Source organism: Solanum stenotomum, chromosome 2, assembly GCF_019186545.1.
Source record: "Solanum stenotomum isolate F172 chromosome 2, ASM1918654v1, whole genome shotgun sequence".
Classification (NCBI taxonomy): domain Eukaryota; kingdom Viridiplantae; phylum Streptophyta; class Magnoliopsida; order Solanales; family Solanaceae; genus Solanum; species Solanum stenotomum.
In genome coordinates, this window is record NC_064283.1 from 2,232,246 (window position 1) to 2,245,760 (window position 13,515).

Consider the following 13,515-nt stretch of genomic DNA (forward strand, 5'->3'; position numbering starts at 1 on the left):
GGGTAAACAAATGAAAAATTGAAGTTAAAAATATTTTTTTAAAATAAACTTAAATTATTATTTTTTGGTGGGGGTTGGGGGACTGGTAGGGGGTTGATGGGGGTCGAGGGTAGGTGGGGTGGGGTGAAAAAATAAAAAATTGAAATATTTTTTAAAACAAACTATAATTTATTTTTATTTTTTTTTTTTTTGGGGGAAGGGAGGGGGGTTAGGGGCTGGCGGGGGTAGGGGTGGGATAAAAAATAAAAAATTGAAGTTAAAAATATTTTTTAAAAAATAAACTTTTAATTTATTTTTTCAACAAAAAAATTGTAATATGAAGTTGAAGGAGAATTTTGAAAAATGTTTTCCTTAATTTTTGAAGGGAAGTCATTTTCCTTAAATAAATTTGAGGAAAATGAGTTAATTTGAAAAATATTTTACCCAATCAAACATGAAAAAATTGGAAAACATTTTTCTAAAAATGTTTTCCTTCATATCAAACACACCTTTAGATTTGAAACTTAGTCAAATTGAACCTCTCGCAAAATGTAATATGACAACTAAAACGAAACGAAGGGAGTACTCTTTTTGAAATGGAGGTACTTTGTCTCATTATGAGTGACACCATTGTTAATTTGCTATCTAGGGGCCCAGAATAGTTCTTTCCTTTGTCCTGATTATTGCATTTTCCAGTGTCTTCTAAATTTTTTAACTATATAACATGTGATCTTTAGTATTTTGTCGTGCATATTTAAATTTTACGAAAGAAGTATGTTCAATACTATGTAAATTTATTAAGGGGGCAGGGCATAACTTTTGCTGATATTCCTACCAGAATTGAAAAGCCAAATATTTAACTGAGATTTTTTCTTCTCTGTCCTGGACAGAGAAACACCACCATAAATTTTCTGTCCTTCAAAGAAACAGAAAGTCAATTTTGGGCCTGGCACATTTTTCTATAACATCAACCACAGAAATTAAAGGAGGGTGGGCTAAGAGTTACTCATGCTATTATATTCTATTCACATTGATGTGAGTGAAAACAACAGGAGTATGATCTGTCTTTGTTTTGATGGCAAGAGTTACTCAATACGTGTGTTGGTAAGAGAAAACAAGTATCCAATGAAGTACAATTTCCTCAAGTTAATGCCAAATACAAGCTTTTGTAATCATAATCCATCAACATTTCTTACTATCAATAGAAAGCAAGTACTCTGTAAAATGCGCCAACCGAGAAACTTCTCGGGAAATAACATAGAAGGTTCCTTCACACAAAGGAACTTGGATGAATCAACTTGTGTCTGTTGCTGCATCATTAAGCAAGGAATCTCAACTTTACCACAATGGTTACAATCCATCCACACATTACACAGACATCCCCTGCCTAGTGCATTTCATAGTCAAATCTTTTCATATGCAGATTTGAAACAACATCTTTGCAGCCAAATATGGTTCTCCATGCCCGACTATACTGGACAACAAACGAACAGGTTGACAGTTACATTTTTACGCGAGATGTATGTCCTAAATACGCAGTCTAAATACAGACCATCTCGCTTAATTACACCAGAGCAGGTTGACAGTATTACTAATACAACTTCCAGAACCAGACAATACTGAGAAATCGTAAGCAGTACACATTGTCATGTTAATCACAAACCTTATTATGTCCACCGAAAGCTAGCAATAGATAAACAGGATTCTCTCTTAGGACTAAGTGGACTGAATCTGGAGGATGATCAAGTATATAAAATAGATAATAAACAAATAAACAATGATGAACATACCATTTATGGAATCATTTCGCTAACAGTGAGAAAAAACAGTGCGTGTTAGTAACTTGAATCCACTACTCATAAGTTCAGTCATGAATAGATGTTTATCAGGAAGATAACTACAATAAAATAGGCATTACTACATATATGAAGTCATACAAGTAATAGATTGAAATGGTACAACACAAATTAGCATAAGGCTCTAAACTAAGAAAAGGAAAAATGATACTTGATTCATGAATGGAAGTTGAGCATCACTCAGCTTCAAGAGAAGAGGCGCCATGAAGTACATATAACTTAAGAGGCTGTTGGACACTGAAGCAGATACAGATAACCTTGAACTTGCCTAATCATGATTTCCAGTGTTATGAGACTACTTTTACAGGATACCTATCGATACAATCCTCCCAGGGACCATCGGGAGAAGGCTTTACATTTCGTAGTGCCTGCCAAACAGCACTATTACATTTAAAGCCACTTCCAAATGCAATCTGCCAAACTTTGTTACCTTTCTTCATTCTTCCTTTGGCCTCTATATACGCCAATTCATACCAGATAGAGCTGGATGAAGTATTTCCAAAGCGGTGCAGTGTCATTCGAGATGCCTCAACGTGAACCTGTGTCAGCTGTAAATTCTTTTCAAGCTCGTCAATAACAGCCCTTCCACCAGCGTGTATGCAGAAATGATCAAAGGCCAACTTGAAATCTGGAATGTAAGGCTTGATATGCTTATTGAATATTTTCTTAATTATCAGAGAACCAAAGAACAGAAGCTGCTCACTGATGGGTAGAACAAGAGGACCCAATGTAGTGATATTCGTCTTAAGCGCTCCGCCAGCGATTGCCATGAGATCTTTTGACAAAGAAACCCCAGTTTTCCCAGTATCATCCTGTTCTTGGTAAACACAACGAAATGCCTTATCATCAGCCCCACGATGTGTCCTAACAGCATGAACAAGCTTATATTTCGCCCTTCTTCTATCCACGGACTTATTAGACAGCAGAACAGCAGAACCCCCGACTCTAAACAAACAATTTGGTATCAACATGGACTTCTTATTCCCAAAATACCAGTTCTGAGTAATATTCTCAGTACTAACAACAACAGCATAGGTATTTCTGTGCACTTGCAACATATCCTTAGCAAGATCAACGGCAATTACACCAGCACTACAACCCATACCTCCCAGATTAAAACTCCTTATATTACCTCTCAACTTATACTTGTTCACAATCATAGCTGAAAGCGATGGAGTCGGATTGAACAAACTACAATTCACAACAAGCACACCTATTTTCTTAGGTTTCACAGAGGTATTAGCAAACAATTTATCCAAGGCACCAAACATAACTTGCTCAGCCTCTTCCCTCGCAGCCTGCATAGAAGGCTGCGGAGGAAGCTGATGCATAGCCTCAGGGACATAAGTTTCGTCCCCGAGGCCAGAACGTTCCAGAATCTTCCTCTGAAACTCAAGCGACGACTCATCAAAATCACCGGTGAGCCGTGAATGCTGCATGAACCGTTCATACGGAGCCTTGAGATTCTCAGGAGCTTTATAACAAGAGTAATCAACCAAATAAACCGGCCTCGGCCGAGTCATGATGTAAACTGTGGATCCAAAAACCAAAACGGCGGAACAAATAATAACAGAGACTAGATTATACTGCAAATGTAGCCATAATTGACGAATATCATCAGGATTCATTTGTGAAACTTCAACTAAAATCACAGCCATTACAGGAATCAAACATAGAGTCAACAAATGAGAGATCAAGTAATGGTAACCTAGTTTAACGTACTTTAAGTTTACACTCTGAAGGAAATCCGGCAACCTCCGACTCTGCTGGATCTGAACTCCGACTGGATCACCACCACCGCCACCGCCGTCCGCGGTGTTGACTTGCGTTCCGGTGGCTCCGTTCATGGCGGCGGTGAAAAAGAGAGAGAATAATTGGGAGAAAACAAAGAGTTTGAAAGGCTCCAAAACCTCTCTCACTCTTCTTCTTCTCTCTACTACTACCACTGAAGCTGACTTTTTGGAAATTGCAATTTAGCAGAAAGATTCCATTACACGTAAAAACGCTCTGCTTTTATAATTGTACAACTCAACATCCATTTTTTTCCAAATCCGACTAAATTTAAATTCGTGTTATAAAAATCACATTAGGCTATTTTATATCAAAAAACTCAAATCTGTCTGATAAAAAATGAAGGAGTACTTAAAACCTAAGTATTTTTTTTTTATCATTATCCGCATAATTTTATTATATGGAGAATGTACATTTTAATTTTTGAAAAAAAATTAAAATTTATGTGGAATAAATAAGAAGAAAATTCAACTAAGAGGTATTATGTAAAAATATTTGGATCTAGAAATCGAGGAGGAATTTCAATTGAGAATATATCATTTCTCTTTTAATAGTGGATATTCATATTTTGATTCAAAAAAAATTAGTAGGTGATAACTGGACTCGTTTTTTCTCCAATGCGATGTCCATTTTGAATCCGTCTCAATAATAAAGACTATTATGTAACAAGGTGAAGCATTATCTTTACTATAAATTTACATATCATATTGAATAAATAACTGCTCAAACTTTTTGAGGAGTTAATATTAAATAATGAATATATAAAAGAGGATAGATCAATTTAACTCGAATTCTGAACTTGATCTTGAATCTTACACTAATTAATAATACGTGGATATAGACACACAAACTTCCAAATTTCATCTATATGTGGATGGTGTGAGCTACTCTTGACTCACCATATTCAGGATATTTGATGGGATTGAATAAACGGATGTGTGTAAGTTACTTTTCACTCATAACATTTAAATTATAATAAAATTAAATAAATATTTTTTACTTGAAATTCAAACATTCAAATTTTGAAATAAAAAATCCTTTTTAATACAGATATAAATCTAAATTAATTGAATCAATACGTAAGGAAATCAAGAATTTTATAAAGTACCCAAAATCAGATAAAAGAGAAAATATTACGTTATGCCAACGATGAGCCTACAATGTCATAATCTTTATATATGTAATGAATAAAATGGGCTAAAGATAGAACAAAAATATTTATGTGATTGAACAGATCTTGTTTGATTGTTTGTATTATCATATAAATTATTTTTTATATATATTATAAGTACATTGTAGGGCTATTATTATTTTTTTTTTTTTGCTTCCTATGGACAGAGGGGATGAAATATTTGAGCATGACATCTGTCACCTAATTAATTTAAATAATATTAATAAAATAAAAATGGATTATGTCGTACATGTCCACAACATCCTGATTTTGTCACATTAATATTGTTGAATTTAATGACATAGTAATTTACTTTATCGTCAGGTTGTACAAATAGAGTGTTATGGTACTATCAAATATTTTGTACTGGTTACAATTGAATTCTTTATGAGATCGATTGTTTTTGCTATATGTTAACTTTTCTATAATATTTTTGACCTACCATCTTTATAACAATACACTTTTTTTAAAAATAAATAAATTATCTCCTTACAACACCTTCTTCATTTTTGGTAATACAATAATAATTAACCATTTTTATAGAATTAGAATCTCTAATAAGCTTACTTATCTAGAAATTTTGAGTCTCTTTAATACACTAGCTCTATAAATAAGAATATTATCTGAATATATGCTTTTATCATTGTAAGAGTTTTCTTCATATATAAAATGTGATTAAGTTTAATATTTTGACATTAAAAAGTGAAAATTAGACTTTAACATCTTTTTTGTTACCAAATATCATTTAAATATCAAATATTGTTACATAATAACTGGTCACTATACCAAAAAAATATATAGTAAGAACAACAATTTATAGAGAAATTTAACTGTATTATTATTGAAAAAAAAGGTTTGTATCTCCAAAAAATGAAATATTTCAATGTTTTGAAAAGTCTAACATAGTAACATATTATTTTATTATTTGGAAGAAGAAAAAGAAAAGTTGTTAAAAAGCTGAATTTTTATCTTTGAAACATTTGCAAATGAAGAAAACACGTGGTTTAGAAGTTTCTTTTTTAAAGAAAACTTGTCCTTTTTTTTAATTACTTTTTTAATATCAAATCAACCAAAGTGAAAGGTTGACATTTAATCTATATATAAACCAAAAAATAAAATAAAATTATTTAATAGTGTATCTATAACAATATCGTTTGCTCGGCTTAATTATATAAAAATATGATACTATAATATAAAATTTGATTCTTAAAATAAATTGATTTTTATATAATCTTAAAACTAACAAGCATTAATCACAAGCTAGATTAACTTCTAAGAGTCAAATATCAACAACTAATTACTTAATATATATTTTTAGCAACTTTCACATATAACAAACATAAAAATCATATTTATATGTTATAGCTATAGTTTGCATAATTGCGTTTCATAGCAAATTTTATGTCTGTTATGGAGCTTTTGATTTGTATAATTCGCTAGATACATCCAATTTTATACAATTAGTTCAGTTTTGTAATTTGTATAATAAGATTTGTATTTGTATAATTATAAGTGTATAGGACGAAAATATATGTATTTGTATTTGTATATACACTTTTTTCTCGCTTTATGCAAACACAAATGCATTTTATATATTTTATACCGAAATGTATAAAATGACTAATTATATACCGAAAATGGCTAATTGTATACTGAATCAGATGACAAAAAAAGGGGATGTTTGCTGCGAATTATAAATAAAATAAATTATGACTATAACATTTAATTTTGAATTAACAATTTGTTATTTCATACAATTTTCCCTATATTAGACGACAATAAGAGTTGATCATATCTTTAAGAGATATAGTATATAGTCTATAGATATAGACTTGTTTTATTTTGAGAGATATTATAAATTATTTACTTCACTTTTACGAGGCAATAAAGAACGTCTTTTCTTTAATCTTAAGATGAAGTAATTAAATTTATAATAATACATGTGAATTATTTGCATGGTCATTCTTTTTCTTGCAAAAATATCAACATTTCGATTATTAATATAGGTACTATTACTTTTTTCAATAAGAAAAATCATTCAAAATGATTCATATACTTAAATAGCCAATGAAACTTATTTATGCTATATCTAATTAAGAAAGATATAAAATATGATTAGTATTTAAGAAAATTAGTAGCAGGTAAAATTATAATTACAAACAAACTTATACTACTTAATTACTCATCATAGTTATAGTTTGCTATAATTACCTCTCGCGATTAACATTAACTATTAATTACGTGGGCTGACTTCGAGTTGTATAATTAGCCACATTTGTATAATTCACCACATTTGTATAATTCGTAACTAACAATTGTTCTTTTGATTTATATTTGTATACAATGGTTTATATTTGTATATGACAATGATTTCCTTTGGTTTTTCAGTTTTGTCACCATCTACATTCAACCTTTTTGTATATAACCTTTTAAAGTTTGTATAAACATGTAGTTTTTAGATTTTGTATAATTAATTTATATAATGTAATTTGTATAACTATTTAAAGTTCATATGTTTATGTTAGTATCACTTTGTTATTTCAAGTTTTATCATATTTGTATAATTCCAGACTTTATATTACTCAATTATACAACGTAGCCGCGAATTATACAAATTATTGCCCTCTCTCGCTTGCCTCTCTCCTCCCTCTCCCAATCTCGCTTGCCATATATACAAATGCATATGTATTATACAACTACCGATATACATATACAATTCACCTCTCTCCCACTCTCTGTCCTCTCTCTCTCCCAATCTCGCTGGCCTCTCTCCTCCCTATAATATGTAGCTACGAAATGTAATTATCAAACTATAACTATGGAGAGCAATTAAACTATTTTTGAGTGGCTATACGTAAAGTTCCTCTATTTTTTATATCTTTTTCTCTAGTAAGTTGTAAAAAACGGGTTAGGGCAATTGACCCGTTTCAAATAGTAACATTTCCTTCTGTAAAATTCCCTCCAATCGGACTCCGCCGTTAATCCGTTCACTCTCCGGCGAAAAATGGAAGCCAGTGCTCCTCAGTATAAGGTAATTCTTTCATATTGTGGAAAATATTCTTATTGTACTTGTAGTGAATTGAATTTACTACTTTCTCAGTACAATTATTGAAATCCTATAACTCGTTTTTTGTTTTTCAGCTAATTTTGGGTTCATCCTCTACTGCTCGGAAAAAGATTTTAGGCGACATGGGATACGAGTTCACAACCATGGTAAATATCTAATTACTTATCAATTAGTTGTTGTTTGATATATATATGATTGAATAAGTTCCTGCACAAAGTCATTCTAATTGACATATGGTTGAGTAATAGATTGAGATTCAGATACTTATTAATTAGTAGCAATATTGTTAAGTGATAATGAGTTTGTGTCACTGAGCTTAAATCGTATTATGAAGATCCATAATGTATATATACATTTAATAATAAATGTTTGATTTAGTAGATTAAAAATGTAAGAGCATGTACAATACGCACAAGTAACACATTAAGGAGCTACTTAAACATCACTAATTAGGACATGGAGTTGATCTGAGTTTCGACAATTGCACCAGAGCTCAACAGATTAGGTGTAATTATAGACTTAATTTCAAAAGCAAGTGTCAGCTATTGTACATAGAAGAATAAGTGATGCAAATTTAACAACATAATTCCATCATCGAACTAAAGCAACAATTTGTTATTATGATATATTAATTGAACCAATGCCAAATGCGAGACAACCACTGACCATCACCGGCAAGTCTCAAATAGACGAGAGAAACACACCCTTGGGACTTGGGTGCTTGTTGTTATTATTGTTAGGTGCTACAACTCTATATTAACGACACATATCATGTTTGGTGCATTCACTGAATGTTAGATAACAAAAGATTCATATAGCAACCCCAACTAGATTCATATAACACGTTCTTGTAATATAGTCTGCAGATATAGATGAGAAAGCTATCCGGAAAGAAAAGCCCGAAGATTTAGTTATGGCTCTTGCTGAGGCAAAGGTTTGTTTTCTTAAGAACTTGTGCTAGTCCACATATCTCTGAAGTCTGAACATATTTTTGAAATCATTTACTGCTTTGAAATTGTTGTGGGTTCAATCATTTTTCTTATACTGTTATACACGACACCATTGCGATTTTTTCTGGCATTCGTTTTTGATTCATGAATCACTGTATGCAATTTGTGATGCTTTTCTTTTAGAGTATCTTGTAGTGATTTCAACTGTTATCTTAATTTTGGTGTTGATGTTATTTGTTTAGTGCTCTATTACATATCTTGTTGTGATAGTGTATCCGATTTTATGGAAAATCATTTAGCTAGCTTTTGGACAAAGATTTGGTTGAAACTCGAAAAAATAAAATTTTGAAGTTGTGTTGAAAAATAAAATTTGGAAGTTAGGTTGTTCTATTCTCGTCTAGTTGAGTTCTTCAGCCTGCCTCATAGTATAATTGAAGCCCTTGTTTTGAAATGCTTGTCTGATTCCATGTAGTTGCATTGCGTGTCAGGCTGATGCTATCATATCAAAATTTCGAAAAATTGAAAACCTTGAGAAGGATGTCAATCCAACAATTTTGGTTGCAGCTGACACAGTATGTCTTGCCTCTTTTGCCTTTTCTATCTCCCCTCCAAAAGTTATTTTTCTATCTTCTATTTGATGAAATGAAACCTACAATATGCTATTTCTGCCAGTGCTTTTGAATGATGATAAAATTGTGTGGCTTTTCTTTTCTTATATTGTTTTCTTGCTTTTATGCTTTGTACTGGGCTTTTCCCGAGAGTGCTTTTCTTCTTTCAAAATGATTTGATATCTTGCTGGTAAATTGGAGGATGATTGTGAATTCTGATGTCCACAAGCAGGCATAATTTCACACTTGTTTTCTTTTTTCACATGATAAATTCTTTGCATTTATTGGACTTTGCTATATAGTCTCAAAGCATACATTATAATTGGCATTAACCTGAATTGCTGGAACTATAATCAGGCAGAAGTCATCATACCAAGGGTTTCCATTGGTGAATCCGAAGGGGATGCCGAGCCAACACTTCTAATTACCTGTGATCAAGTATACTTATTTCTATTCTTCTCATCATTTACGGTTAAATATCCGTTATTGACTTACTATAATGTTTTCACTAGTACATTATCTTTGTTTTCTTTCGTTTTTTCCCCAAGCTAAAATTTACTTCTTTACTTGAGATGTTTGGTTCAAATATAACACCTGTCTCATCTTCTTTTGAGCATAAAGTGGTGTCTTTCCAAAGAGCTAATCTACATTATACGATCCTGCATTCCTTTTGCATGAATTGATAACAATATTTGACTGAGATGATACCATCTTCCTTCAAAGTCCATTGTCAAGATTTGATTAGTGTAGAACTCTCAAGGGTCAATGAAGTGGCGAGAACCATGAGGTATCATGTTCAAATCCCAACCCCAATCCCAACGGAAGAAAAAATACTGGGTGATTTCTTCGTATCTTCCTAACCCTTGGTGGGTAGATTTATCCATTACCTGTGCTGGTGGGAGATAGCAAGTATTCGGTGGAATAGTTGAGGTGCACACAAGATGGCCAAGCACCACCATCATTAGATAAAAAGGAAGATCTGATTGGTGTTTAGATATGTAGTCCCAGCACCTCTACCAATCACCCATCGGTTTTGTGCTTTCGCCTCTCAAAATAGTTTGCCACTTGATTAGGTGCATCATCTTTCCACAAGAATTCTGGTGAGTGGTGATGTGACATTCTAGTTCACATGTTTGGGAACTTTTTCTGCCTGTCCAATCGTTCTCTGTTTTCTGCCGTTTATTGATGTATATGCTTTTCTATGCTAATGATCTTATCCTAACTTGAAATGATCTGGAGGTGGTGGTCTATGAAGGTGCGGTCAGGGAAAAACCATCCAGTGAAGCAGAAGCACGGCAGTTCATGAAAGGTTTACCATTGCTTTAATCGATTCCTTACTGTATTAATTTTATAGTTCTGCTTGTCTTACACTGTCAACTTGCAGATTACGCCAATGGACATGCAGCAACTGTGAGTTCTGTTCTTGTCACAAACCTGGCAACAGGAACCAGAAGAGGAGAGTGGGACAAAGTCGAGGTACCTCTGTTGATTTCTCTCATTTTCAGTTATCAGATAGGTCTGTATGGCTTTTTAGTTTTTAGTTTTTTCAATGGGTTTGCGTCTACTTCCAATCTCAAATTGTTGCAATGCCTACCTCTTATTCTAAATTTTGATAAATAAAAGTCTAAAAAGTTCAGCAGTGATGAATGATTACTATGCATCGGGATAGGCTTATTGGATACCTCACAAGTTTCCAATTCCCAATAGCCATTCAATTAAAAAGTTTACAGAGATGAGTTGGTGGAAAGTTGAAGTTGGGCCCGATTGGAACTACGTATTTGGATTTGTGGTATGAGGAAAATATTGTAACTGCTGAAATGATGTTGAAATATTGATGACACTCTATAAATTTCTCTTTCCCACATATTCAACAATTACCACGTTCTTAGGTTCTCAAGATTATTACATCTAAATGTGTACATTAACTACTTGAGATATTCAGCCTAATCGCTTTTGATTTATTTTCACCCGTCTAGGAAGAGTGATAACATTTCTTTTGGTTGCAGATTTATTTCCACGACTTACCAGATGAAGTCATAGATAAACTGGTATAAGTTTTATCTGAACTGTTAGTTATTGATCATATCAAATGATGGATGCTGTAGCTGTTGTCTTACAATCTTTTTTTTTCTTGACCAGATCGAGGAAGGGACAGTTCTTTATGCAGCTGGTGGCTTGATAATTGAACATCCTCTCGTTTTGCCTTATATTAAGGAAGTGGTAAGTGTTACACTACCACCTTACGCTCTAATATCAGCCAACTTAAATCATAGTCGTGATGGTGTTAGCATTTGTTTGTTTCATCCTATGTCCTTATAGAGACCTAAACTTTTATGAAGCCGTTGATGCCAATGTAATAAATATAAAATGATGGGACAAAATATCTTTGGAATTCCCTAATCAAACGAAAGAACTTAAAACTGATTTTTTTTATCTAAGCCAGGATTCCCAGATCGTGCATCTTCAACCCCAATGCAAATACAAATGAATTCTTGCCCTGATTCATGTCAAGGAAGAAACTGATATGCTCATTAGGCCCATGGAAAAACCGCTTAGGAGATTCTAAGGGTGTTTTTTCCTAAGGCATGATTGAGCGAGAAGTGTCTAGCAACACTAGAGTTGTCAAAAAGGGCCGGCCCAGCCTCACCCGGCTCAAGCCTCGCGGGCCAGAAATTTAAAGGGCTAGGGCGAGCCGGTCCTTCATTTGGAAGGGCCTGAAAATGCTCAACCCAACCCAACCCTAGAAGGACCGAGGTGGGCTAGCCCTTCTTTTTTTTTTCTTTTCGGACTTTAAATTCTATAACATCAAGAAAATGAGAAGATTTTCAAATCAAATATGACAAACAATAGGTGTTGTTTCAATAACACTAGTAAAAAATCTAATGTAATTAGCATGTATCTAGGATACTAGATATGCGAGATACATGTATCTAATGTGATACATTCCAGATACGCGAGCGAGATAAGAGTGGCGAGCGAGATACGAGTGGCGAGCGAGATAAGAGTGGCAAGCGAGATAGGAGGGAGGCGATGACATGGGATTTATCTATGTATCCTAGATACATGCGAATCCATTTTGATAAAGTGTATCTTGAACAAATTAACCTAATTTTGAGTCCATGTATCCCTAGATACATGTATCTCGACGCACCAAAATCTGGTAAAATTCATAATATTACAATATAGCGTGCATTTAAGTAACTCATATACTAGTGAGATTGTTGTAAGTTACACTTAAATAAAATAGTTTTTGCGCATGGGCCGACCCCGATCAAGCCTCAAAGGCCAAGGGCTTACATGGGTTGGGCTTAAAAGCCCTAGTTTTAAATGAGTTTGAAAAATCTTATCCCAACCCTACCTCAATAACAGATTGGGTTGGGCCGGTCCCATGGGCTAAGCCCATTTTGACGGCTCTAAGCAACACAGAAAAGATATTAAAAGTGTTTTGCATTAATCGTGAAAGGAACTTGTCCTTTGTATACAATGTACTATAAAAAATGTACCTTTCAGAATCTTTTTTCCATAAAAATCTAGTCTTTTAGATCATGTCACCTTTCTTACTTGATTTTACCAAGCACTAAATGCTTGTGACTTGGTTGCCAACTACTGTAAGAAACTTTTAGTACTTATTAAAGTTCATTTGATTTCGAAAATTCTGCATAATATTAATACCATATTTTGTAAAATGATTTTTATTTGGGCAGGTTGGCTCGACTGATAGCGTGATGGGTCTCCCAAAAGGTCTCACCGAAAGACTTATAAAGGAGGTTCTTTAGTATGACTATGATCCTGCTCCTACCTCATTCCTATGATGAATTTTTTAACTGTAACAACTTATGTATACGCTATTGGAGCTGAAATTACCATGAGTGATGGAACTGGTCGTGCCATTCAATGAATCCTCGTTAAGGGATTTAGATTGTATTCGTTCCAATTACCAGACTCGTAAAACTCAATATTGTTACTTATGTTACTACCTTCATGTGGTTTCATCTAACATCTCTTTAACAGTCAACTCCTGTAAAATTATAATGGATTTAAGTTTTTCTTCTTGGAACTAATTTTTTGTGACATGATATATTATATATTCCAA

General features: G+C 33.2%; 3 protein-coding genes across 5 annotated transcripts in view; 1 reads left to right on the forward strand and 2 right to left on the reverse strand.

Moving 5' to 3' along the window:
* LOC125856343 (phenylcoumaran benzylic ether reductase TP7-like) overlaps positions 1–965 on the reverse strand; it is a 95,742-nt gene extending 94,777 nt beyond the window's left edge. The window contains exon 1 of the mRNA XM_049535861.1: positions 955–965. The gene's annotated coding sequence lies outside the window, so the exon portion shown is untranslated. The remainder of the gene's footprint in view (positions 1–954) is intronic.
* Positions 966–1,860: 895 nt separating this feature from the next.
* On the reverse strand, positions 1,861–3,823 carry LOC125856337 (3-ketoacyl-CoA synthase 4). Its single transcript, XM_049535853.1, has one exon. It carries the CDS (start codon positions 3,680–3,682, stop codon positions 2,123–2,125), a length of 1,560 nt encoding a protein of 519 aa, XP_049391810.1. The 5' UTR covers positions 3,683–3,823; the 3' UTR covers positions 1,861–2,122.
* A 3,862-nt stretch (positions 3,824–7,685) lies between these two features.
* Positions 7,686–13,491, forward strand: LOC125856347 (uncharacterized). Of its 3 annotated transcripts, XM_049535865.1 has the most exons (10): positions 7,686–7,828; positions 7,939–8,010; positions 8,724–8,798; positions 9,303–9,386; positions 9,780–9,860; positions 10,662–10,731; positions 10,807–10,898; positions 11,429–11,470; positions 11,562–11,642; positions 13,127–13,491. In XM_049535865.1, exons 1-10 carry the CDS (start codon positions 7,802–7,804, stop codon positions 13,196–13,198), a joined length of 696 nt encoding a protein of 231 aa, XP_049391822.1. In that variant the 5' UTR covers positions 7,686–7,801; the 3' UTR covers positions 13,199–13,491. The 3 variants fall into 3 exon arrangements, with proteins under 3 accessions (XP_049391822.1, XP_049391823.1, XP_049391824.1); XM_049535866.1 differs by lacking the exon at positions 9,780–9,860; XM_049535867.1 differs by lacking the exon at positions 9,303–9,386.
* The last annotated feature ends 24 nt before the right edge of the window (positions 13,492–13,515 follow it).

Excerpts from the sequence above, each read along its gene's own strand:
- LOC125856337 (XM_049535853.1), bottom strand. The coding sequence starts at position 3,682 with ATGAACGGAGCCACCGGAACGCAAGTCAACACCGCGGACGGCGGTGGC.
- LOC125856347 (XM_049535865.1), top strand. The coding sequence starts at position 7,802 with ATGGAAGCCAGTGCTCCTCAGTATAAG. Across the intron at positions 8,799-9,302 it reads TGGCTCTTGCTGAGGCAAAG|GCTGATGCTATCATATCAAA; the intron begins GTTTGTTTTCTT and ends ATTGCGTGTCAG. Across the intron at positions 11,471-11,561 it reads ATGAAGTCATAGATAAACTG|ATCGAGGAAGGGACAGTTCT; the intron begins GTATAAGTTTTA and ends TTTCTTGACCAG.